The 27,519-nt window shown below is 46.3% G+C and overlaps 1 protein-coding gene across 4 annotated transcripts in view; it reads right to left on the bottom strand.

Moving 5' to 3' along the window:
- Nucleotides 1-27,519, bottom strand: part of CPT1A (carnitine palmitoyltransferase 1A) — a 386,602-nt gene that overhangs the window by 48,995 nt on the left and 310,088 nt on the right. For all 4 annotated transcript variants that reach the window (XM_085644765.1, XM_085644763.1, XM_085644764.1 and 1 more), the window contains exon 16: nt 23,792-23,944. In XM_085644765.1, the coding sequence (XP_085500891.1) occupies nt 23,792-23,944 (153 nt within the window). The remainder of the gene's footprint in view (nt 1-23,791; nt 23,945-27,519) is intronic.

Below are 27,519 nucleotides of genomic sequence, written 5' to 3'. Positions count from 1 at the left end.
CTCCAATCTTAGATTTGAGCGATGTGCATGATTCATGAAGGGTCTGTAGGATCATTGAGGTGTTCGCCCCCCCCCCCCCCAACGTGCGGGCCATCACTCTGAGGTTCCTCACCACCAATTATGTTCTGTCCCCCTGCCGCTGCTGTAAATTTGTCAATTCTTCTTTCTCTGGATTAGTAGGTCCTGGGGGCATGTCACAACCTGGGATGTCGGTGTGATTTGGTTATCCAAGTGAATGGAGCTTATATAGCCAAAAGTGATGCTTCCACTAGCCCGCCCGCCCGGTCACAGTCTCAACAAAGGTGGCATGAGCAGCTGAGACACCAGAGTCTCCACAGCGGGAGCCAGCTCCAACAGACAGAGCGTCTGTGGCAATCGGGGCACAACCTGCACTGGGGTCCCTCCACCAGAGCGCCATATAATGGCGTCAGTCAACAGGGCCCATGCTGGATTTGAGCCGTGCAAGACCCATCCTGCCTGCCCCGTCACAGGTCTGTCATGGTCGGCACGAGCAGTTGAATCCCAGAAGTCCACTGGGGAACTTTGGGGAAATTGGGGCGGTAGGTGCGGGTAACAAAAGAATGAGGGCCTACCTTAGGCAGTGGCTTAATGAGGAACAGTCATGGGCACCAGAAAGAGTACCCAGAGTCCTAAGGGATCCGGTTCCCGAGGAGGAGAAGATTCATAAAAGAGCCCAAGGAACAAGAGGCAGTTTTCCTCTGATATCAGCGAAGGCAGTTGCATCTTTCTTGGCTGCTACCCTTCGGGCTAGATCTTACTCCTGTGGGGTCCCTGAGGGCACAGGAGAACTGTGCCGAAAAAGAGTGACGTTCCTCAGCCCAGTGGGGGGATGCAGGCCGTTATGGACCCGATGGCTGTTTCCCTCACGAAACTGCCAAGGGGGCCCGTGGGTTCCACCCACACTTCCTCCCCTGCTTGAGGAGACAGGAGCACTGATGTGAGGCCCTCTCCTAAGGGCCAAAACGCACCACTGTGGGCTCCCTATCCCACGTGGGGTCCTACGAGGAGCACTGTGTCTCCCGGCGGTCGGCATTGGTGCTCTCCGATGGTGCGAGGCGGCAGGTCTCACTGGGTTTCAAAGGGAGGCCACCATCTTGCCCCAATGTCAGGCTGTCCATCCTCGCTGGATAGCTTCCCAGATCCAGTGCCGACCCTCCGTCGACTGCCTCCATGGATCTTACAGCCCCGCTGCAGCTCAGGAGGGCCATTCCACATGCCAGCATGGCTCAATGGAAGTCAATTCCGGAGCCAGGCGAGAGCTCAGTAAGGAGGCTCAGGCATCTTGGCCGTCTCAGCCCCTTTAACGAGATATTTGATGATTTCGAAGGTGGAAAGTGATGTAATTCTTAAGTTCACGAGGACTGGTGCTATATCTGCGAAGCCTACACCGATCAAATTTACTTCCCAGATGTCAGTTTGTTGAGCATATTAAGATTATAGACTCTTGGGTGGACGTGATAGCTGTGAAGAGAAGTGGAGGTTTTGGTGTCATTTGTGACTCTGGGTAAAGTAATTTTGGTTGTTGAAGAATATCATAAAGTTGTCACTGATCTTGCTGGAGGTAGTTAGTACTTATGAAGCATGGTTGGGGAAACTCGGTTATTTGGGGATCCTGAACAGGTTTCTGGAAGCTCCAGAACAGTTGTCTGCCAGCAGTGAGTAAACATTTACATGCAGTCGATAAAAGAAATTAAGTTTCTCTGAACTTTGCCAAGCTATTTAACATTCAGCATTTACCATCTTTTAAATTAGCGATGATAACATGTATCTGTTGATTAAATACTTTGAAGACATTGTGAAAGGGCAATAATTAAAACGACCTCCAAATTGTTTGTTTTTACATAAGTGTAGCACTACCATACTGAGGGCATAGCAAGAAGGAGAAATAACGGACTCTAGTCGCATACGTCCATCCACTTCATTACATATGCGCATTTCTTTAGAAACGTAAGCAGTTAAATGATGTTTAATGACATGCTAAGTGAAATAGAAAGCATTCCACTTTGAAAATGCATTAGAACAACCAGGAAGATCCAAGAAGCACAATATTTTTTAAAGAAAAAAATCTCAGTCTGGTAACACTTTGGAAAACCTCAAAGAAACCCATGAGGCTTGACGAAAATGCTAGAACGCAATGAAAACCGATTGAATTCTTAAGTCACCTAAAAAGTTACTGTTGTCCAAGCACCCAATATAGGGCAATGATAGAGTGAAAGAATACACTTATGTCAGAGGTTAGACCCACTTTGAAATTAAGCTAGCACTAAACAACATTATCAGCTGAGTTCTTGGTTCGGACCATAGCAGCTACTCCCCTGCGTCAGATTAAACAAAGCCCATTAAGTACCTACTGCAGTAATGCACACAAGTAATTCAGACCAGATATGGAAGCCCGACATCAGGGTTGTGGAATTCCTATAGCCCGACGCCCGGGACATACTGTTTGGGGTCAAGGGCAACAAGTTTTCATGTGTATTTTGTCCTTGGGACAAGTAGTCCCAACCCCCTATAGCACAAACCCTTTGGCTGCCAGTTTACAGTATCACATTATGGATCAAGGAAGGGCATTGTCTACAGTTAGGGTAATGTGTGTCCATGTGTTAATGCTGTTCAAACTTGTATTTATGGTTCATTAATGCAAAGCTATTATTATTAGGGTGAGCACTAAAAGTAAATGTTGTAAGCTCGGACTGCACTACTGTATAAACGTGTACACAAGTTTTCAAAGTGTAGTAATATGAGGCTATGTATAATGCTCCCAGAATGCTCTCTGATTTGATGCAAATATTTGCAGCAGCTTGAAAGCAACAGTGATGATTCTTTACTTTCAAAATAAAATGTCCATAAAAAATGCAAATAGGAAAAAAAACATTTTACTAAACCACTGTAAGATTTTAGGTGCCATATATTTGCAGCATCATTTAGTAAAGTTGATGTATGCTTGTAGTTCCCAAAAATATTCATAATGGAAAAATCAGTGTAACCCGTTTAAATAAAATAATGGGAAACAAAAAAAATAAGCATAGGCAAAGCCAGTAGGTCTGAAATTGGTGGTCAGGCTTTGGGTTTTGTCAATGCGTGACTTGTTTAGGCATGGTTTAACCTTAACAGTGTGGGACCTGCAGGGTCCTCACCATTCCAACAATTTCCCAAAGCAAAAATTATTTTTTGTCTTAAAAAGCACACATTGCCACAGCAGTTCCGGGCACTGAACAAAACTACTTTGTGTGCCAATATGCTCCTTGTAAAAGAGCAGAATACTGTCGCTCATAGTGAAGCCAGCTGATAGACCGAGAGAAAGAGAGATAGACAACATTTTATTAAACACAAAAGGTCATGGTTAATACCTGGCCTAATTAGAGGCCCAATTATTAAAGTAAGTCTCAAAAGTGTATCCAGGTATATAATAATAATAATAATATAGACACTTATAAAGTGCGACAGCTGCCTCAAACAGAGGTGTCCCGGCACTAAGTGGACAGTAGTGCAATGCTGGACAGCTCAGAAAGTCAGGCCCTCAGTCTACCCTAAAGAGCCAGGTTTTTACAATTTTCCTTAAGAGGGTCTGTTTCTATGGTGCGGAAGTTACTCGGCAGGGAGTTCCGCATATTTGCTGCACAGAGCGTAAAATATCTGCCCCCCATTCGAGCCTTTTTGAAACGGGGAATTCACAGTAAATTTTGTGAATTGGACCTCAAAGGTCTAGACTGTTTATATCCACATAGTCTGTGTTTTAGGGAGCTGGGGCAGTTCCATGCATGGCTCGGAATGCCAGCGTCAATGTATATATCCTTGCATTTAGTGCATATATACAGTGTTTGTGAATCTACAAGAATTTACAGATGTAGGCAATAGAAATAGTACTCCTAGAAAATATTAGTGAACTGCATTTTAGCATGAGCAAAAGTGCATGTGTGGATATGCTCATGTGAAAATCTAAATGTTTTAAGTTCACTTTTCCTCCAACCACTTTTTTCCCAAACCTGGAAGAAGTTTTACATCTGCCACTGTCAAGATTAATTTCCAACCTTTTTCAGTATGGGAAAAGATTAGAAAAGGGTCGGTGAAAGCCCTTAAAACATGCAAGTTACTAGGTTTGCACAGGCTCAAAAGGGCATTCCGACCATTGAACTATTGCTTACCACTACTTTCAGTCCCAGTATGTAGACCTGCAGAAACGTAGCAACATATGGGAATTGCTAGTATTCAAACACTACTATGGTACGAGCCCTGGCATAATTAGAGAGGCTTTATCAGAATGCTTACATAATGAAATTGCTGCCGTAATTTGTCACCGCATTACATGGCACAAAAGGGACACGTGGATTTTGTTACAGGACAAGTAGATTTATGAAGCAACCTGCCCCATGAACAAGTAGATATTTTATTAAATTCCACACCCCTGAGACATATTATATATTTATTTAAGAAGCCCATTACAATATCATAAACGATTGACTATGAAAAGTAACTTAAGTATTGAGGGTACTTTAGGTGATCATCTCAAAGGTCACCCAGCTGATCTTCTCCCTCACCAGTGAACCCACAATCGCCAAGAGAAACTTCCACGACAGGATGAAGGTTATTGCCACCTGGATGAAGGACAGCTGCCTCAAGCTAAACTCAGAGAAGACTGAAGTCCTGAACTTGGGCTCCACCCCCTCTGCTTGGGATGACTCCTGGTGGGCTGCAAATCTTGGACCTCCGCCCACACCCACTGACCACTCTAGAAATCTCGGCATCATCTTGGACTCCTCGCTCACCATGAACCGCCAGATCAACGCAGTCTCATCAGCTTGCTTCCACATGCTATGCCTGCTCCGAAAGATCTTCAAGTGGAACCCCACTGAGTCCAGAAAGACAGTCACCCACGCACTCATCAGCAGCAGACTAGACTATGGCAAAGCACTGTACGCCGGCATCTGCCAGAAACTCCTCAAGAAACTGCAAAGCATCCAGAACGCCTCCACCAGACACATCTTCAAAATCACGCCACAGCCACAACCCCACTCACCTGAGAGACCTCCACTGGCTTCCAGCTCCTCACACATGCCTACAAAGCCCTACACGACACAAAACCTGCATATCTCAACCACCGCCTCTCATTCCACACACCCACCAGAGACCGCCACTCAACTGGCCCTAGCCGCCATTCCACGTACCCGCAAGACAACGCGCGGGGGAAGATCCTTCTCATACCACGCAGCAAAGACCTGGAACACACTATCTCTCCCTAAGGCAATCACTGTAGCTGCCCCAATTCAGGAAGGACCTCAAGACCTGGCTCTTCGAGTTAACCACAGTTCCTTGCGACAGATCTGCAGCAATCCGCCCCCCCCATCACCTTATGACCCTTACGGGTGAGTAGTCATGCTTTACCAGCCACTTGATTGATTGATTGAAGATTCCTACAAGGATATTTTTTAATAACTAGTCCCTGTCTGCCGGTCTGCTAAAGCGGCCCTTTTTTTTTTGCAAGAACAAGATAATTTTGAAGATGCTTAGATTAAGTCAGGGCAAGCTTGTCATGAGGTGCAATGCAGCACAGGACTTGAGCAGATCACAGGTCCCACAGCCCATCAGAAAGTGCCAATATTCAAGGACCAAAGCAGTTTTTAAGTGCTTTTTGAATTTACCTAGAGCTTAAAAATAAAATAAAATCCCCGAAGAGGTGGTAAGGCTCGGGACTGTGTGTATTTAAATTAGAGATCAGACTGAAGTAAGGCAACTATATATTTGTATTATTAAAAGTTCCTTATCACAGCATGTTACCATGCCAGCCCCAGATAATCAAAAACACTAAAATAAAAACACACACACACACACACACGCACATACACACGCACATACACACATACATATATACACACACATAAATAGTAGAACTTTGGGTCATCCCTCTTCATCCATTGGCCTATTTAAATATCATTCACATTTAGGGCCTTATGTAGAGTTCGGCATACAGCGTACTCCATTACAAATGAGACTGAGTAGCCTACCGCCAAACCCTTGGTCGGTTTCTTAATTTGGAGCCAGGCAGACTATAAGTATTTTGTCCACGGAACCCCCGCTAGCACAGCTGACTTGATACTTCCTCTGAAGCTGCGTCGGAGTCGAGGCCATTGTAGGAAAGGCATTATACAGTTTGTACCATTTAGGGTGGACAGTGTGATGCCTTTTTTTCTGTACGTCACTGCCAGGAAAACTCTCGCATTTAGGGACAGAAAGAAAAAAAAACTAGCCCCACGACCTGGGGGGAGACTCCCATGGAGTTGGAAATGCATTTTGTTTTCAAAAACAAACTCCCTCTTCGAGAGTTTGTTTTTGAACAACAAAAAACTTTTGAAAAGTTTGACGGCAGGCCTTCATGGCTGAAGGTGCTGTCTGTCAAACATTTCCTACATTGATAAAACCGGCCACGACGGTTGTTCCTGTTAATGTAAAGAGATGTCTAGGGGGCCTGTGGACATCTCTAAATTTGGCCAGCAAAGGTCCCTCAGGATGGCAAAGGTAATGACCTCTGCCATCCTGAAGGACAAACTCCGCCCACCAAACTCTAAATCAGCCCCTTAGTTTCTGTCAGCTATAACATACAGCATGGGGCAATGGGTCAACCCTCTTCAAACTTTGCACTGATATGGAATTAAAACAGATCACACGTTCACATCCAACTAAAAATATGTCACTTTCGGAAGCAGGGCTCGAGGGTCAATACTAAGCTGATGCTTTCTTTTTTCTTTCAGTTGTTTATCTTTTTTCATATTTTCCTGTGATGTGCATTAAAACTAATAAGGATTTATATCCTCCATGCTAGGAAGCACTTGTTATGTTACTAGATGTATAGAGCACATGGCTGCCCCCACAACGGGGCTTCCCAGCACTAGCCCTAAAAACACACAACTGCAACGGACAGCTCCCCCCAAGAAAAGAGCGGTAGAGGCTAGATTCAGACAAGCCAAGTCGTGAGGGATTTCCTAAACAGAAGAAGATTATGAGTATTTCGGATAGAGAGGGGGAGAGCATTCCAGATGGAGGGGACCAGAGGATGAAAAGAGCTACCCTTACTTGTACTCTTCAATTAAAAAAATCTGTAATGGCTGCTTTTTGTAAACATTTAAAATATATTTTTATTGCAAGTATATGGCTGCCAGGTTTGGGCAGCCGCATATTTTCTTTTTTGCCATTATTTTATTTTTATTTTTGCGGCATATGTGCAATTAAAAAATATGGCACCTGCTTGCCAAAGTCAGACCCATTACCGTTGCCATTCCTTGTTTTATATCTTTTAGATCCCGTCACATTAAAAAGCACTTTGAAAATGTTTTCGTTCTGGAATATTTCAATTCTTGTTCACTGCGTCTTAAAATTAATATTCCATCTGACAAACACAGTATTCCTTTTATTTAGAGAACAAAAGTAAAATGAGAAAGACAGTTTTTCTGCTAATTTCATTACAAAATGATACTAGTAAGCCACTGGCGATTTAAGAGTCAATAAACCATCACCAGATGGTGCTCAGTTAGTTATTAATGTGACATTTAGTGTCTTTCTGATTATCTGCTGCAGGTGAGGTAGATGGTCCCCATTAAAATTAAGATCGATATATATTCTGTCTATTTTTGGGGACATTTTAAATACCTTCTAAATGATTGCATAGCAGAACAAACTTCTTTGGACCTTTTGGTAATTTTCAACATTTTCTGTAGTAACCGAAAAAACATGTTTAAGAATTTATTTGTGCCAATTCTTTTCTCGCCTGTTGAAAAAACGTTTTGCATGTATAGAATTTTTTATTTTTTAAGCAGGGTGTGACCTTTTTATCACTCAATCCACAAAACCTCAAAGTGTAAAATACCACAAGCAGTTAGAGACTCGCAAATATTACTAGATTTGTTAGGATGAAACGCAAATCACCCAAGATAGGGCAGCAAGCGAGCCTTCAGCCACTATTGATTTTCCCCCCACACGCTCCTCTGTTGCTCAACATCCATAGTCATGATCAATTCCCCAAATAAAAGTAGTCTAGCTGCTGGCATGCGTGTACACATCATTATACTATAGTTTGCCATTTTATTCCCTAATACAGCACACCATCACAAAAAGAAATGCTGAAGCTGCACAGCATTGGCAAAAAACTTTAGCAAAGTCAAAAGGTCACACATGCGAGTCTTACCGGCTTTGCTAATGCTGGTTTTGCAGTTGCCGTTGACGTCTTCATATAAATCTCATTTCAAACTATTATGCAAGGTAGTGAAGTGCTTACTATTAAAAATATGCCTCAACCCCGATGCATCTGATCCCAAAGGGCCCCTGCTAGTAATGTTGGAGTTTGTATTTTTGATTGGTATAAGAACCCTCATGTTTTTTTGTTTTATACTTTTTAACATGACTCAGACTTCTCAAACTATACAGTGCATCGCAGGACAAATTAAATCACAATGTGAGGATAAGAAACAAGGAGGACACTTTCCATTCTTTAGAGGAGATCAGAAAAAGAGGCCACAATCTGCATGTCAATAGTGTTTCTGGCCAACACAATCACTCTTTCCATTAAATAGCCTCGGATTTTGCTGGAGAAGTTTATAAACCTTACACGAGGCCGGGCAATTCATGAATCTACCATGAATTACATATGATCCTATTTCCCTTAAAAAAATAATGCCGTGTCACGAAATTATATAGTTCTGAAATGAGAAAAAAATGCAACAAGAAAACAAGGGTATTTATCAATGAGTTTTAACAAAAGCAGGAAAAGGGAAAGGCAAAACAAATTTATCAGCATTGAAGAAATAAAACAAATGGTACAAAGAAATTAAACTACACAGATTCTAAATAGATGTACATGTATAAAACAAATCACAAAGACATGCATTAAGGGCTCATTAAGCCTAACATTTCTCCTGTGATGCAGGAAAAAAGTAAACAAAAATGACCCCAGCAAGGTTTTAAGGTCTCGCCTAAAACAGCTCATGTATGCAGTCGATTGCAAATGATACTACATACTACAAGGGATTTGAAGCCCACCCATTGATTTACTATTCATTGGATTCATTTTCACTCTTATTTGCTACCTCCTCTTTGGCCAGCAAGTACAAGCTCAATTTCCTCTTCTTTTGTGTAGAACTTGGACCAAGTACTGATGGCGCCATCTTAATTAGTGTCCTTCTGCTGCTCGTGCTGTGTTTGAGGTACTATTTTTCTTTCTTCTTCCTGTCACCCAGGTCTGTGTTGCTTCTTTTTTGTCTGTGTTGCTTCTTCCGTACCATCCATGTTGTCTGTGTTGTTTCATCCTTCAATCCCTGTTGTCTGTGTTGCTTCTACCCCTTCCATCCCCGTTGTCAGTGTCCATGTTTTTTCTTGCCCCTACTATCTCATATTGTTTGTGTTGCTTCTTCCCCTCAGTGTTTCTTCTTCCCTCCCACCTCCAAACTTTTGTTGTCCTTGTTGCTTCTTTCCTCCTACTTTCTGTGTTGCCCCCTCCATCACCATAAGAAAAAAAATTGCTATGACACAGCCAGCACTGGCTAGGTCATAGTGCTTTTTTTTCTATCTCGTTCCCTTCCACCCGTTGTCCATGTTGCCTCCTCCCACCCGTCATAATGCTTTTTACTATCATTTAGCCAGGACGCAAAGAAGCGACGCTGCTCAACAACATAGCTAAAAGACACTGACAAAGCCAATAGCTCTTGTATGGGTGAGGCCTATCAGCTTTGCCAATGCTTGTTTTTTACGGTCTTTGAGATTGGGACAGGCTACAAACAAATGTATTACTTGTTATGTTGAACTGTATCCTTTACTGTATCTGGGGAGTATTTAAAGCATGTGAATATACAGGAGACTTCAGCAATGGAGAAAATACACTTCCATCTGCAAAAGAAGAAACCAGCTCATCAGACGGCAGTTCATCACCATAGAAAAAAAGAAATAGCTTCCTTGAAAAAAAATCTTCAAAGAATAAAGAAGAAAAATAGCAGAGACGTCATAGATAAAAACTGGATGGATTTACATATGGCAGCCATTAAAAAAAATGGCAAACAATTTTGGCGCCACATTGCAAAAGAATCGGTATCCATAAATCGCTAAAGGCTACTCCGCTTCACAGAATGACTGGGAAAGGTGTCTCCTCGACCTCTATAAAATCAACCCAGTTAGTTCTAACAGCAGTGAAATCTGCAATCTGAGGCCTTCCTACAAATCCGAACAGCTGTTACCATCTCCCTCAGAAAAACAAATTGAGTCTTATTATCAAGAAGGCTATGGGCCCAGATATGATTACAGTAAAATACTTCAAAGTAATCCAGCAAAATGGAGCAAGTTTTTAGCACCCCTTTTCCCTCATTGCAAAATTCCCAACTCATGGACATGAAGTATTGTCATCCCGATACTAATAAAAAAGGTTCTCGTCTTAACCCTGGGAATTATTGCCAAATTGCACTTTTGGATACCACAGGGAAAATCTTTGTAGCAAGTATCCTCGATCATCTGAACGACTGGGCTTTCTCTAGGGACATAATTCTGATGTTTCAAGCTGAATTTGGCCATAACCATTCTGTGATCGATAATATTGGTATCTTGCAGACAATTATCAACAAGTATGGAATAACCAAATCACAGGTGGTTTATAGTCTTTTTGTTGATTTCTCTACAGCATTCGACAGGATTGACAGACCCACCCTGTGGAGGAAATTAATGATAATGGGGATTCCTGATGAACTTCTGAGGTTGATTGTCACCCTCTACAACTCAACATGGTGCAAAGTCCAGATGAGAGGAGAAAAAGGTTTGACTCATACGATATCCACCTCAAATGGTTTAAAGCAGGTTTTCCTATTAGCCCCCTCTTATTTGCGATCTTTCTAAGGGACTTGCCAAAGAGCTTTTTAAAAGTAAATAATTTCCCTCCTCAGATAGGTAATTTTGTGGTACTTTTCGACCTCACTCCGTTTGGTTACAGCGTAGAATAGATGCCCTTACTAAGTATTCAGAAGAAAACTTTCTAAAAGTAAAAATCTCCAAAACAAAGCTGGTCCCATTTAGGGGAATGAAGCATTATACCCAATTTGACTGGAAATTAGATGGTACATCAATTGAGGTGGCAAAAACGTACACCTAACTAGGGCGAGATTTCACACAATCCCTTCAAGTTCATTCCCATTTACAGCATATGGATCAAAAAGCAGCAGCACATATTAACGCCCTCAAGAAACTTTATGCCTCTTCTGGTAAGAGGCATTTTCATTCTCTCCTCGAAATCTACTGTGCAAAAATTCCCCCTACACTAATTTATGCCACAGAATATATGCCCACTGATAGATGGAACATTCTAAATATATGCAAAGGTAAATTACGAAAAATAACACTACTGAGCCGGGCCACTGAGATCCTTCGCTTAGAGCTTTCAATTGTTAGTGCACTTGTAATAGCCTAGGCCAGCATACTTAGATGGGCATTTAAGCTTTTACATGAGGAACAAGGCCCCTTAAGGCACTTACTAAAATACAAAAACTTAGGCCAGTAAACCAGTAAAAAAATCATACACTTTTAATAGAAATTTTAAGGCGGCCTTAGAATACTGTCACTGTATCAAAAGTATCCTACAAACCTGGTCTCCAGCACACTTAAAGCGATTTCTAAGAACTATGACACCTTGATTAAGCTTTGATCTTGATAGGGAACATTGCTCTCAATTATCCCATTATAAATCTCTGGTATCTACTCTTGAGTTTAAGATCCATCAAACGTATGGGTCATACACTTTGGAACATAGTATTCAGAGGTGCATTATCATGTTTCGACTAGGGACATTACCTTTAAAGCCCTAAACAAAGAGCTGGAGCGATTCAGCTGAAAGCACAGGAGTCTGTGATAAACGTAATAGTCCAGGACTTAATCCACGTTTTTTAAAATTCCTGTTCGAATAAAGAGGAGGTCGATGAAGGAATTGTTTCTTAAAACCTATATCTTTTAGGAATAATATCTCTACCCCTAATGTTTGATTGGCTTCTTGAAATCTCTGCCCAATTGTTTGTTATAATATGTATACATTTGTAAAATCTTTTTTACCTGTATTTTAATAGGACATTTTTATTAACATGTTTATAGTAGAAATGTTATAAAAAAAATAACACTATTCATATATTTATCTCATTTTGTTGATCCCTGAGCAGGTCTAAATTAATAAAAATTGAACATGGGCAACAGGAAAATGATATCCCGGCATACTTTGCCACATATTTAAGAAACAACAAACGTAATTTCACAAATAAAGCCAAAGGATAACAATATTTTTTTTGTGCAAAGAAATATCATTACTCAATATTTAATTTACCAACCTGGCTCTTCAAACCATAAAATATTCCTTTTCGGCTCAATACTGGCGACAAATTCTCAATATTTAACCTTTTTTTTGTAGTACTACATACATTTTAAAATTGCAAATTGTTCCAAAGGAGAAGGTAAATAACTTCTCACACTTGACAGAGATGTTATGATTTCAAATTGCGCATCTTAATGAATGATATAGTGCTAGCCATAATCCTCTAACTGACAGTCAAAGACCAAAGTCATATTATGTGATGAAGCCTTAATGTAAAGAAGTTAATAAACATTATACACAACGAGACTGCAAATAATCTAAGTAAAATATGTTGCCAGTATCTCTATTAAAAACAGGCCTGGAGAGAGAATCAAATCGAATGTGAGCTGTGACTGAACTGCGGCCTTTGCAGCTCTCCGAACACTGCAGTTTGACTTTTTGTAAGACAGTAATTATTTACTTCGTAGCAGACCGCGTTCCTTTGAGAATAAATTTGTCTTAAGCCCATCGCCTCACTGACAGGATCGTAATAAAAATATACGGAGATGTGATAACCCGTAAAAAAATTATTAAGTAAGATTTATGCAGGCACATTTCTTGACAACCTGTTGAATAATGACTGAAATATGTTTATCATGAAGGCGACTGTATAAAACTTAACTTTAGTTCTTAGAGCAAGATTTGCAGAGTAAAACTATACTTCTGGCAGGGTTCAGGCAAATCTTTGCACTGAGGTTTAATTTCAATTCAAAAATGTAACTGCTAATGCTCAGGTTTTCTTTTTTCATTTAATGACCGTTCGAAGCACTGCATGTGGCGTTAATATGCAGTGATTTATTTCCCCTGAATTTAAGCTGGACCTCATACGCGTATCGGCTCCAAGAGGCACGATTCAAACTCCAGACTAAAAATACCATTACCAGAACAAACTATATGGAAGAAAAGCATGATGCCTTTTCTTCTGCACGCCAAAGAGAAACTACTATGACAACCTAATGTGGAGTACAGCTCAAAGCAATAATGGACACCATTCTATAGAGTTTCCAGTGCATGAGAGAGGTGAATTGAAACCTGAGAAATACTGCTAGCAAGAGGTAATTCACCTAGTAGCGCTTACAGGAATAAGGTTGTCAAAATGGATGTCACTACGTCAATGCTGTTTCACTGTCACAAATTTAGAAACTGCACAGGCATGGTGAGACGTCTTCTCATCTGGACTACAAATAAATCACAATTTGAGCTCCATTCAGTCCATAAATCGTGCTGTGCTTCAGGATCTTGAATATCATCATTCAAGAAAAGTATTTTACATTGTCTTTTAAATGTATTTCTAAAAATGTGCCAATATGAAGCAATGAGAACTTAATGCAGATCACAGGAGTAAGGAAAATGACTCATGCCACACCTCCCCATTGGCTAGCATTAGACCAGGGGTCTCCAACGAGTAACTCGGGAGCTACTGGTAGCTCACCAGTACCTTCAAAGTAGCTCTCTGAGGTGAAGTCAAGCCAAGTATCAATTTCAGAGTAGGTGCCTATTAAAGAAGGCAGCACTGATCATCTCAAGACCCTCAGAGTGACAGCCCGCCAAACTTATCTCAGTAACTCATACTAATACTCAAACACACACTGTGCCAGCTTATAGGACCTGCTACATGACAGTCTGTATCCAATCTCAATGTAATTAAGCCACAAGGAGATTGACCATGTTGCAGTCCCTCCTTTAACAGTCACAACATGTGTGTAAACAGTGCACCATCAAAAAAGTATGGTAGCAGTAGCCTGAGCTGTAATCATTGCTGACACACCAAAGTCCGGGACTGCAGGAGTCAGAGTGAAAATATGTCAGTTAGATGCATGATCAGCTCAAGACCTGAGGAGAACAGGGTATGATCCAGACCAGAGAAAATTAAGAGATTCATCAACATTTATGTGTGTGCCCATAATAAACACTATTGCTTCCTGAAACTATGCCTGGCGCCAAGAACCGCCAAATATATATGCTAGCCCCATCATAAGAGTGTTATATTTGGCATAAGTGTGTCCATTCCTGACATAATAGTGCCAATGGCATAATTATGGTCATCCTTGACTATTTTAGTATTTTTGGTCTAGTTGTGGTATGCTGGCAGCCATCATAGAACTACTCTTAGCGTGACTGGCCTATATGTACCTATTCCTGGCATATTAATGGCCATGACTGATATGTGGTCTTATCCCAGATCCTTATGGTTTCCAGCCTTGGCACAACTGTGGCCCTAGTATAATGGTGGGCATTACTAGTATAATTCAGGCATCGTTGGTGCTATGGTGAGCATCCATTATGATTAAGGCTCCCTGTTTTCCGTTTTTACTGATTTTTACAGCTAAATACAGACAGAAAACATTTATTTTCTGCTCTGTATTTATTTTTAAATGTGGATAAAAACGGACATTGGTTTGCTTTTGAGTAATTCTAAATACTGTCTGTCATGACTGCCAGGCCAATAGCTGTGTGGATTGATAGGTAAGGGGGCTAAGAAAGAAAGGAATTTTAGTAAAGAGGCTTTAACAGCAGTAGATAAGCACAAGGTTGATACTGAAATGTGCATTTTTTCTTATAAGTGCATTGATTTATCTTCTGCGTGTGTTACAGCACTGAAACCTAGTAGGCATTCAATCATGACAGCATATTTACTGGTTAAATAAATGTGGAAATATACTCATTTCAGCTTCAGTTTTCCACAAAACCCAAAATAAATACGGATAAATACAGATAAATTCAGCAAAAAATAAATATGGATAAATACAGACGGAAATGTCAAAAAAATACATACCATAAAACCGGGAGCCCTAATTATGATATAATGGGGTAACCCACAATTGTACACGGACCTGGGTAACGATTGGTATAGGAAACAACGGTCCTAGACTTCTTTAAAGCTACAATTCAGTTATGAAAAACATTAATTAGTCAAAGGGCATCTGGTACATATAGAATTATTTAGTTACTTTTATAACAGATCACCATATTCAATGCTCCAAGTAGAGAAAGAGGATGCTCCAAGGGGAGTGTGAAAAAGGAAAGTGCTCGTGAGGTACGACAGATATAAAGGAGGGGAATCCAAAAGGCAAATTCAATAACCAATCAATTACACATTCTGGTATCCTTAGTAAAACTGGTCGTGGTTCATAGTGGCACCAGTTTTACAGATAGGTCAGTCCCTTATGGATTTACAAATATACATTTCATGATTTTCTGATGATACACAGAGAACATTCATCTGTGAAAAGGCAGGCTGGGATGATATCAGGTGCAGGCCCACTGGGGGAGAGTGTCGATGTTTCGACCCTGGTGCATTGAGGGTCATTTATATCCTCTGCAGGTGGGTCTTCCTCAGGGGCTGTATCTTGACAGTGCCTCACCCTAGGTTGCCTCCCCTCCCCCGTCCTGAGGAAGGCCCGCCTGCAGAGGATATAAATTACCCTCATGCCCTTTGACTAATGAATGTTTTTCATAACTGAATTGTAGCTTTAAAGAAGTCTAGGACCATTGTTTCCTATACCAATGGTGAGCATCCATGGCATATGACTAATACCTGAGAATTCAAAGTAGTCTGTCCATATGAGGCATTTGTACATGGGAGTACATGATGATAATGACAAGCTGATGTTTTGAGACTGTGCATTTCTCAAAAACTGAAAACTGATATTTTAGTTTTAGTTTTCAAAAATGGGGTTTCTTCTGGAAAATTGAGTTTGTTTGCCTACAGTGGAAAGTAGTATTAGATAGGAAAAATTTGCATTTTCAGAAACTGGTGAATGATAATTCAAGCTGAGCTGGGGAGACGTACTGCTGTGCTTATGTCCTTTGTGTCACTGGGCATGTCAAGATTTGAATGTTACTTCATAAGTCAAGGGGAGGCATTTAATATTGAAGAACTTTTTCCCAGCATTTCTGCTGGTATCCGCATTTGGTATACTTGGGTGGTAACTACTGGAAATCTTGCTTTGGGTGGTCATAGTGTAGTCACTATTTTACAGGTATAGAATTTGCTAGTAGCTCGGGAAGACTTTCCTTGATCAGAAGTAGCTCTCACTACAGAAAAGGTTGGAGACCCCTGCATTAGACTCTGTGTGCCCAGACACAGTACTCACGAGAAGGTGAATGACCGAGATTGTTGGAAATAATCCTGAGACTCATCATCATCATGTTTCCTTTATTTAGGTTCCATAGAACCATAAAAGTTACCATATAAAACATTTAATATAAATACAGACTAAATGCTAATTTATTTTCAAAGTGTGACATTGTAAAAAAAAAAAAAGCAGGTTTATTTAACAATTACAAGTCCACCAATCCAAGTCTCATCATATTTCCAAAACCATAATTATAATAAAAGTTCTTAAAAGGAAAACATAGGGGGCGTGGCCAAGATGGCGAGGTGAGCGGACGCTTCCTCCCGTAGCTCCTCCGGCCCGGCCAAGCTAGAGCCCTTTTCTTATGCTTTTCTCCCCCCGCTGAGGCTCAGCGCGGGAGAGGAGCGTGGCGGAGCATCAGGGGTGCACATTGGTGCTGTTTTGGTTCGGATCGCCTCGGGGGAACCCCCCCAAAAGTTCGATCGAGACCAAGGAACGACGACGGCGAGCCCGAGGGGCGGAGCGCATTGGAGAGCTGTCCGGGCGCCTCGGCTGGGCCTGGTGCTGAAAGTTGCGATCTGGAGGGGATCTGGCCCGCCGTTCGACGGTGACTGAAGGAGCCTTGCGGGAAAGGACCCGACGGGGTGGAAGGCTTGGGACGGGTGCCCCGGCACTCAGACTGGTGACGGAGACACCCCGCACTGCGGAGGCCCTAACCCCTAGCCGAGGTACAGCGGACTCCCTGATGGGGTCGGACCATCTGGGCCCCTGTGCGTGACAGACGGGGGCCGGTGGTGGAACTTATTTTACTGTGGGGTGCCTCGGGGGGCCCGGTGGTGTCGTCGGGCCTGGTCGTTTTGGCCTGCTCCGCCCGGCCGCCATTTTGGCCCCGAAGGAGCAGTGGTGGCAGCCTTCGCCGGAGTCCTGGCTGCTGGATGCGAGCGACCCCCGCTGCTGCTGGGCTGATTACCGGAGGGATGTGCTGATGAGACCCCTCTGCTGCGGCCCCCTTGGTTGTCTCACACAAGCTCTTGCGGCTGACGGTGACCGGACTGGGCCGCCATTTTGTCACCTGTGACGCAGCGACCTCACTCGTGGGGGATACCCAGGTCGAGTGCTAGCCGGCGGCTGAGCATCCCTGGAGTGCCTGGATCGGGGCCCGACTGCGGAGCTAGCGATGTCTGGAAGAGGAGGCCTGAAGAAGGGGGACCGTACCCTGCCGGACATGCTTGGCAGGGCCCAGCACTTGCGGGACAGGACGCAGCCCTCACCGGGGCCCTCCCGGGCTCCGGCGGATGTGACTGGAGGGGAGCCACCCGTCACGAGGGCCTTTATGGAGGAACTGTTCAGCTCCCTCAGGGAGGACTTCCAGACACTGAAGCAGGAGGTGGCCAGCGAGGTCCGAGAAGTGCGCAGGGAGGTGGAGGGCCTTGGCGAGCGTGTGGAAGCGGCGGAGACGGAGGGCCAACAGCGAGCGGAGGAGATAGTCCACCTCCAGCAGGACGTTCTTCGCCTCCGGGAACAGTGTGTGGAGCTCCAGGCCCACTCCGAGGACCTTGAGAACAGATCTCGGAGGAACAACATCCGAGTGCGTGGCGTGCCGACTGCGGACGAGGGGTCCGATCTGGGGAGCTACCTGCGGGCCCTGTTCCGAGAGATCCTGGGGGAAGCTGCGGACTTTCCCATCAGCATTGACAGGGCGCACAGGGTTGGCCGGCAGCGCCAGTCATCGGCACCTCCACCGGACATTCTGGCCTTCCTGCCCGACTTTCCACTAAAGGAACGTATCATGGCTGAAGCCCGCAGGAAACAGCCCCTGACTTTCCGGGATCGGCCGGTGGCGCTTTACCAGGACCTCTCCGCCATAACTCTGCAGAAACGCAGGTCCTTTAGGATTGCCACTGACTTTTTGCGCGAGCATGAGACGCCGTACTCTTGGGGTCACCCCTTCCGCCTGATTTTTCGGTGGAACGGAGTGCTACACCAGCTACGCTCCTTGCAAGACATTTGTGGTGTCCTGGGGCTCACGGCGGCGGAGGAGGAGGGAGCTACGCCGTCGTGGAGGTCCTCGGAGAGACGGAACCGGCGGCGGTCAACGAGGCGGCGCTCAGCGACCAGTGTGGGGCGCCCGGACTCCACTACCATCAGAGCGGACATGGCCGACGCCCTGAGGGTGGCGGCCGGGGACTCGACCGGCTCCTCTAGCGTGGCCTTGACGGCCTAACACACACTCCGGGGGGAGATGTCTTTAGCTTCTTTACATGCTTGGTACGGGGCGGGGGGGTTGGGGGGGAACGGTTGGAGGTGAGTGGCTGGACGTCCACTTTGCTCTTTTCTACGGACTTGCCCGTTTTGGGGCTTGACTGAGACTATGGGGTGTTTGAGTTTGTGGGTGGCTAGTTGCCAGGGTTGGGTTTTGGGTGGGGGAGGGGGTTGTTTTGGGGTTGGGAAGGTCCCGTCCGATGTTGTCTATGCCCGCTTTGTTTTGGCTTGTCCTGCGCTGTGGCCCCGCGCGCCCCACCCGCTGATTCCCTGCCCATTGCATGGCGCTCCCGACCCCCGCGAGGAATGCCGGGCCTAAAGGTAGTGACCCTTAATGTTCAGGGTCTGAACAACCCGGTGAAGCGCAGAGCGATCCTGTCGTTGCTGGAGGGGACGCAGGCGGACATTTGCCTTTTGCAGGAGACACACTTATTGCCCCGAGATTGCCATAGGATGCGCTCTGCTAAGTTCCCTACCCAGTTCTTTTCCTCGGCAGCGAACAAGACGGCGGGGGTAGCCATTCTCCTAGCGAGCTCCTTTCGGGGGGAGGTGTTGCATAAGTGTGCTGAACAGAAGGGGAGGCTCCTTGCGTATCGCATGCGCCTGGGAGGCATAGCATTTACGGTCGGTTCCGTTTATAGCCCAAACGATCACCAAGAGCGCTTCCTAGATTCCGCGCTGGTGGATGTCACTGCTTCCCCCGACCGCCACATTATCTTGGGGGGAGACCTCAACATTGTCTTTGACTCTGCGATGGACAGATCGGCGCAGCGCTTCCCGCAGACGGGGGAACTGTCCCAGGCTGGGAGGGCCCGGATTGCGGAAATGGATCTGCACGACCTCTGGCGCTCCATGCACCCCACGGATAGGGACTACTCTTACTTCTCGCACGCACACCGAACCTACTCACGGCTGGACTATCTCCTGGTGAGTGGACCGATGCGTGCCGCTGCCACGGCGGCGGACATCGGGGTCCTGACCCTGTCTGACCACTCCCCAGTCACCGGCGTTTTCCAGTGGCCGGCGGCCTCCCCCTCTCGGGGGGTGTGGCGCCTCCGGGATACACTTCTACACAAAAAGTTGGTGGTGCAACGCATCGGGGAGGTCATACAGGACTATCTCACCCACAATAGCAACACTGACACCTCGCAGGCGACACAGTGGGCGGTATTGAAGGCCGTCCTCCGGGGGGAATTCATCTCTATCTCTGCAGCTGAGAATAGGGAGCGGCAACTGAAGAGGGATGAGCTGACAGCTCAAGTCCGGGAGCTTGAGCAGGTCCACCGCCGTACGGGGGCGCCGAGGGTGTGGAGGCAGTTGAAGGCAGCGAGGAAGCTCCTGTCGGCTCTGGATCTTGACAGGGCGGAGTATGCCGCCCTACGCTTGAAACATGCCTACTACACTGGGGGGGACAGATGTGGCAAGCTCCTAGCACACCGGCTCCGGGTCGCGCAACAGCGCAGCGTTGTGAAAGAATTGGTGGGCGCGGACGGGGGGGTTGTCTCCGGGGACGCGGAGGTAGCGGAGTCTTTCCGCGGCTTCTACGAGGCGCTGTATGCTGAGGAGCCCTCCTCGCCACGGGATGCCGACGGCTATTTGGAGTCGGTGACCCTCCCGGTAATGGATCCGGCTCAGGCTGACCACCTGGAGCGGGACATCCATGTTGAGGAAGTGATTTCAGCTATCGCGCGGCTGAAACATGGCAAGGCCCCGGGCCCGGACGGGTACACGTCGCTATTTTACAAGACTTTCTGCACGGCCGTGGCCCCTGTCCTTACTCGGCTATTTAACTCTTTCTCCGAACCCGGAGCCATCCCTCCGGATCTCCTGAGGGCGACGGTCGCGGTAATCCCGAAACCTGGGAAGGACCGGGCCCTCTGCGGCTCGTACCGACCCATCTCGCTTTTAAATGTCGACCTCAAGCTGTACACGGGGATTCTCGCGTCCAGGCTGAGTCCACACCTCCCCGACCTGGTGGAGGCGGACCAGGCTGGTTTTGTGCCCGGCAGACAGACGGTTGACAACACCAAGAGGGTGACGCATGTTCTGGAGAAGGCCTCAAGGATCTCGGGGGAGCGGATGTTGCTGTCCGTTGATGCGGAGAAGGCCTTCGACAGAGTTCACTGGCCGTATCTTGAGCTGGTCCTCAAGAAACTGGGAATCGGCGATAAGTTCCGCACCATGGTCTTTAACTGCTATAAGCATCCTTCAGCGTCGGTGCGGGTCAACGGGTGTAGCTCCGGTGGCTTTGCCATCGAGCGCGGCACGCGGCAGGGCTGCCCTCTTTCGCCGCTCTTGTTTGCCCTCTACATGGAGCCGTTTGCTCAGAGGATTCGTAATAATCCGGATGCTGTCGGGGTCCGGATGGGCCAGTACGTCCACACCGTCAGTCTCTACGCGGATGATGTCCTGCTGACTTTGGACGACCCTAGGAGGTCGCTGCCTGCTTGCCTCCGAGAGCTGGACGCCTTTGCGGGGGTGGCCGGCTTCCAAATGAATATGAGCAAGTCGATGGCATTAGACGTGTCCCTGGCTGCGGAAACCAGGAGGGATCTTCAGCGGCTCTTCCCCATGCAGTGGTCCTCGTCCACGGTGCCGTATCTGGGGATTCTGCTGGCGCCTACATTATCGGGGATGGTTACGGCCAATTATGCCTCCCTCAGCAGGAAGATCAAGGACGAGCTTGGCCGCTGGAACAAAGGCCTGCTGTCCTGGCTGGGGCGAATCGCGGCGGTCAAGATGACGGTGTTGCCCCAGATACTATATCTTTTCCGGGCCCTTCCGCTCCAACCCCCGGCGGGCTGGATACGACAAATGCAGGCTGACATCTCCCGCTTTGTCTGGCAGGGCCGCAGGCCACGCATGAAGAGGGTCCTCTCCACGCTTGCTCCGGAAGCGGGGGGTCTCGGCATTCCGGACCTCCGTAAGTACTTTCAGGCGGCACAGCTCCGCTATCTGGTGGAGTGGAGCAGGTGGGAGTCCGACAAACATTGGCTCTTCCAAGACCAGGCAGTGGCGGGCCGCACCTTACAAGAGGTTCCATTCCTGCGCCGCGCGCATCGCCCCCCTAATCTTTACGCTTCCTTTGTTACGCGGGTCCCCCTGCGGGTGTGGGACGCGGTCTGTGAGGCCCGGGGCCTTACCACCTTCCCTTCGCCGCTCACGCCCATCGCGGGCAACCCGGACTTCTCCCCAGGGATGGAGCCGGGGGTTTTCTCCCACTGGGTGCGGGCGGGCTGCAGGGCACTCTTCCAGATCTATGGCCCGGAAGGAGTGGTTCCTTTTCAGCAACTCCGCCAGGAGTTCGGCCTGACGGAGCTGGACAGATTGCGCTACATGCAAGTTCGGCATTGGGCCCTCCAGCCCCAGGTGCGTGCCACCGCCGCCCGTCCAATTACACCGTATGAGAGGTGGTTGGCTACACGGACCTCCGACGCTAAACTGATCACCGATCTGTACAAATACCTACAACCCCCGCCGTTTCACTATTTCAACCCGGGGAGGGAGCGTTGGCACAGGGAATTGGGTAGGACACTCAGCCACAAGGAATGGGACAAAATTGCGTATCGGGCGCGGCACTCTGCATATCACACGGGCCTTACGGAGACCTTTACTAAGGTATCCACATACTGGTACTACACCCCGGAGAGACTGTATGAAATGCATAAACACACTGACAGGGGGTGCTGGCGGAGCTGCGGGCAGGAAGGTACCCTTACACACATTCTCTGGGATTGCCCAGTGCTGACCGCCTACTGGAAGGAAGTCTTGGACGAGGTGGATAAGCACTTTGGGATAGAGCTACCGCGACTCCCGGCGTATGTCCTGTTGGGCCTCCCCAATGACCTAATGTACCCACTGAAGTCCCGTAGGGGTAGGCAGATCGCAATCGCGCTGGGGTCTGCGGTTCAGAACATTCTAATCCACTGGCGCACAACCACCGTCCCCTCCATCACCGGTTGGTTGCATAGGCTCTGGCATGTGCTGGGGATGGAGAAGCTGTCGCTTACGGTTGCGGGGGAGATAGACCAATTTGAAGAGCTGTGGCAACCCTTTCTAGCGCTGCTGTCCACTGAATTCCGGGAGCTCACCTGCCCGAGGTATCTTAGGCTGCTCAGGCTGACGCCGCCGGTGACCCCGGCGGACTAGCTTACATGTGAAACGGGGACCCCCCGGGGAGGGGGGGGGGGGGTGCGGGGCTTCCTGGTTAGGATTACTCTGATGCGGGACCATAGGACGGGGGGGAGGGGGGAGTGTTGTTGTTTCGTTACTGGGAGGATGGGGGATGGGAGGGGGGGGATTGTGTTCTATTGAGGTGTTGATGGGGGGGGTTTTTTATTGTTTAGATTTGGGGTGTCGGATACGCGTGCGGGGATTCCACAGCTTGTATTTCTAGCCTTCATTTACTGTGTTTTTCCCCCTGACCCACCGCGCTACCTATTGCCAACCCTCTGGAGTTGCACCCTTTTTCTTTGACTGTATTCCATGTATCCTGCCCTCCTATCCCCCTCCCCCATGGTTTGTTTTGTCTCAATAAAACGTTTTAAACATAAAAGGAAAACATACTCCTGAGACTCATTATGCGACACACTGCATATATTTTATAACATAATGTCACAATGTATTTAAATTTACACGATATAATGAAAATCCCATGTCACAACTGGGTGATGACAGTATAGCACAAACGGCAGCTCCTACCCTCTCATTTCTTTCACTGGGAAGGAAAACTTTATTATGTTGTTACTTAGTTCAATAAAAATGGATGTCGTCATGCAAGCCACTGTAGCCGATGTTACCCAGGTACAACAGCGAGTGGTGTAATGCGGATAACAATCTATATGGGGGATGAGGCTAACTTCCACCCATTATTCAGCAGATAACAAAACGTTTCGTAGGAAATGTGGAATTAACAATAATTCTATCTGTAGTTTAACAACCAAGGCCTCACAGTAACTTGCTCTACAGATAAACCAGTGCCAAGTGCAAAGGGTAACTATTAATCATTGCATTGTCGATTGTATGCATCTAAAAGATAAGTCAGTTGAAGCTGCACTTCCAGGAAATAACTTACTTCTTTCAGGAAAGGAGAGTCCACTCCAAGATATTTGGACACCACATAAAGGCAGAAGAGGTGGCGGTCGATGCCTGCACCCGTCATGGCAAGGCGATACATGTGCTGGTGTTTCTCAGACGCAAGCTTGAACAATTTCAACCTCTTTTCGTCCTAACGATTAAAAAAATTAATACATTTTATGTTTTGTACATTACATTATTTACCTCACTTCTGAAAGATTTAATCACTGGAAAAAGCAACTGTGACTGTCGATGTCTTGAATTCTCCAAGATCAATATTTCTAATTCAAATCGTAAAGCAGTAATTTTAGCTTTTTAAAACAAGCATTGGAAATGGCAGTAGGTCTGGATGTAGCCAGTAGGTCTGGCTTTAAAAGAATAGTGTATGGTAATGTGAAGCAGTATAAGTAAATAGCCTGGGAATTAATGTGTTTATGTGTAGAAGCAATGAACTGTGTTAAAATTGGTGTAGGTTAAAATATCAAGTGACAGCTGCACTGAAAAGACAGACCTAAAAATCTATGTGGACTAATGAATGCCCTCCTCCCATCTGTGTTGTTGCCAGAGAAAAACCAACATCAATTATCTAGTTATATAAAACACTTTAATAACATTACAGTGGAATGTGTGTGCCCCTAAAATTTCAAACTCTGGTATCTGGATAAACGAACTAATCACAGCTGTGTGGAGGGCAAGAACTTTTTTCTGTGGAAGCAGACAACTTCTGCCCTATCAAAACATGTACTTCTAGCTCCCAAAATGTGGGTGGAGCTAAAGCCCGTCTCAAGTAATGCTGACATAATTATGTTGTGACAGCTGTGCTGTGTGTTCTGTGGAGGCACACAACATCTGCCCAATTAAAACATGCACTCCTGACTCCCAACATATGGGTGGAGCCAAAGTCCCTCTATAGTAATGCTCAAATAACTATCTGGCAACAACTGTGTTGTCAAGTCAAATCATATAGATGCCCCTCTCAAACAAAGTGCCTTTTCACTCGTCATGCAACTTGAATTGTGAGAGCAAAGCTCACCAAAATGACTGCTCCAAGGACAGCTTCCCAGGCAGAAATCAGGAGGAGGTGGCTGGGGACATTAGGCAGAGGGGTCATGTTAAAGCAGTTAGCCCTGTAGAAGTGAGGAGTAGGCCTTACCCTCCTACTGCTCGACACAAGGAAACGTAGAAGCTATCGACAGTCTTCTTCTGGGACAGCTGCCAGTAGAGTGTGTGGGAAGAGACAGGACCAAGGCAGATAAGTAAGGGGAAGCACAAGTCAATGTGTCATGAGAAGACTGACCTCAACCAAGGAGAGCAGAGAGATTAACAGAGAGATCTCCACATAAAACTCTGATAATAATAATGTTTCACTAAAAAGGTAATAATATATTCTCCACTCTAACAATAATATCAACCATCCATAATATTCACGCTAGGGGAAATAAGGTTGGAATCACCACAAATATGACCTGGTGTAAATCAGGGGTCACAACAGCATTTCATAATCATAAAATGACAGGCGGAATGAATAGAAGATTGGCCGACCCCAGATCAACATACTAAATTGCAGAACTCTCAAATTAGGGCCACATTATTCATAGTAAACCAGAGGCTAGGGCACTTGAAATGTAAGGCATAAACAACAACCCATCTTTCCTGGAGGAATAAACGTAAGGTACACAACAACTATAAAGTTAGCTGCCAGGGAAGACAATCATACGAAAATGGACAAATGCTACAAATTGTGTCAACAGGAAGTAGCATTCATTTAATGGTCTGATTTAGAGTTTGCGGACAGCCTTTTGAAAATGTGAAAAACCTCCCAGGGTGAGTGTGTCATTAGTTATATGTTTTTCAAAAAGAAATTCCCACTTGGGAGTTTGTTTTTGAAAAACAACAAACGTTTGAAAACTGACAGCTGACCTTTATGGCTATTGGTACTGTCTTCCAAACCTTTTCTACATGAACAGGAACAGCAATGACGAGGTTCCTGTTAATGTAGAGAGGTCGAGAGTCAGGTTCTATAGCTCTGTTAGAAGAGCTTGTACTTCTTGTTTGAGTAGATATTTGTGTTCTAAAGACAGTTTGTGAAACCAAGGGGGGAATTTGGGAGGGTTGTTTGTAAGTTCCAGACAGCAACCGTGTTGGATAATATCCAACACCCATTTGCTGGTTGTTATTTACTGCCAAATGAGTAGAAACTGATGTAGTCTCTCCACCCCCCCCACAGGTTCGGTGGGAGCTGATATGTCACTGTTTGTTGTTAGCGGGTTGGGTAGATGATGGTGTACCTCTAACTCTGCTTTTGAAATTGTTACCTCTGTATCCACCTCTATAGAATCCTCTAGAGGAAGAAGACAATGCCTGGGTTTTATATGAAGATGTGGCGCATCTGCAGTATTATTTTTGGAGCCCGCTCTGTAGAAGGAGTGACAAAAGGAACCTCTATTTGACGGAGACTGAAGGGCACCCATTGCTATCGCCACTTCTGTGTCCTTTTTCATTGGTCTAGCTGAAGTCTAAAAAGGTGTTCTTTGTCAAATGGTGCTTTAAGAATAGCCTGTTGAACCTCTGGTTTAAACCAGAAATTCGGAGCCATGCATGCCTCCTTAGTAAAATGCAGGAGTCCTGTGCCCCTACAGTACCCAGGTCCATTCCTGAGCACTGTAAGTTCAGTGCTGCCATTTAAGAGTACATGGTGCTGAGAGCTCGTCAAACACGAACTCCACAGCACCATAATGGCAACACTGAAGACTGAGAAGTTTGGTATCAAACTTCTCAGCACATTAACCCCACACTGATGCCAGTGTGGGATTTAATGTACCAAGCACCCCAGAGGGCATCTTAGAGATGCCCCCTTAAACCTAACCTACAATCCAAGTCTGCTCTGAGGCTGCCTAGGCTGCCACACAGCAGACATGTTGCTGGACCCCTGGGTGGGAGAGCCCATGATCTCCTGGGCCTGCAACAATGCACATCCTGGGCAAGGTGCTAAATCTCCTCACCCAGGATGGGCAGGGGGAAGCTTCAAAGGCATGCCGCCTCTGTGAGCTTCCCCAGGCCACTGCAACCCCCCACTCTGGCGGGAAGCTTGGCCGGAAACCCCAAATAAGGACAGGGGATGTGCCAGCCTACAAACCCCACCCCTCAGGTGGGGGAGGCGAGGTGAAGCACATCTCCGGGCTCTCGCCATCTTGAAGATGGGAAGCCCTACCCTATCAGGACTAGGCTACTGCCCCCCTCCCACAGGAGAGAGGCAGGATAGGGGGTGTACCCACCCCAGGACAGGGACCCATTGGTCCCTGCCCTTCACCTACCTGTAACGTCCCTAAACCTAGTATTTAGGGGCATCCTGAACCCTCCTTCCCCAGATTCCAAAATACAAAGAAGAGCAAGAAGAAAGAAGACCTGCCTGCAGCTGCTAAGAAGAGGATGACACCAACTGCTTTGGCCCCAGCCCTACCGGCCTGTTGAGCCTCGAACCTGCTCCTGCTCCAACCCGGCATCTCTTGTGGCCAGCAACCTCACAAACCCCGGAGGACCTGGCTACCTTTTGGCTCTAAGCCCCTGGGACTCCCATGAGTAGAGCCTCTACTCAAAACCTACCTCTAATCCCTGACAGCAGCCCGGAACCACGAACCCAGCCCACTCTGCACCAGCCAAGCCTGGCCAGTGCCGGAGTGAAAAAAGACCACGAGGACGACCCCACGGCGACTGTGACCCCGAGTC

This window comes from Triturus cristatus, chromosome 3_1, assembly GCF_964204655.1.
Source record: "Triturus cristatus chromosome 3_1, aTriCri1.1, whole genome shotgun sequence".
NCBI lineage: Eukaryota > Metazoa > Chordata > Amphibia > Caudata > Salamandridae > Triturus > Triturus cristatus.
The sequence above is the reverse complement of the archived record's forward strand: the minus strand, read 5'-3'. Positions and strand labels throughout refer to the sequence as shown.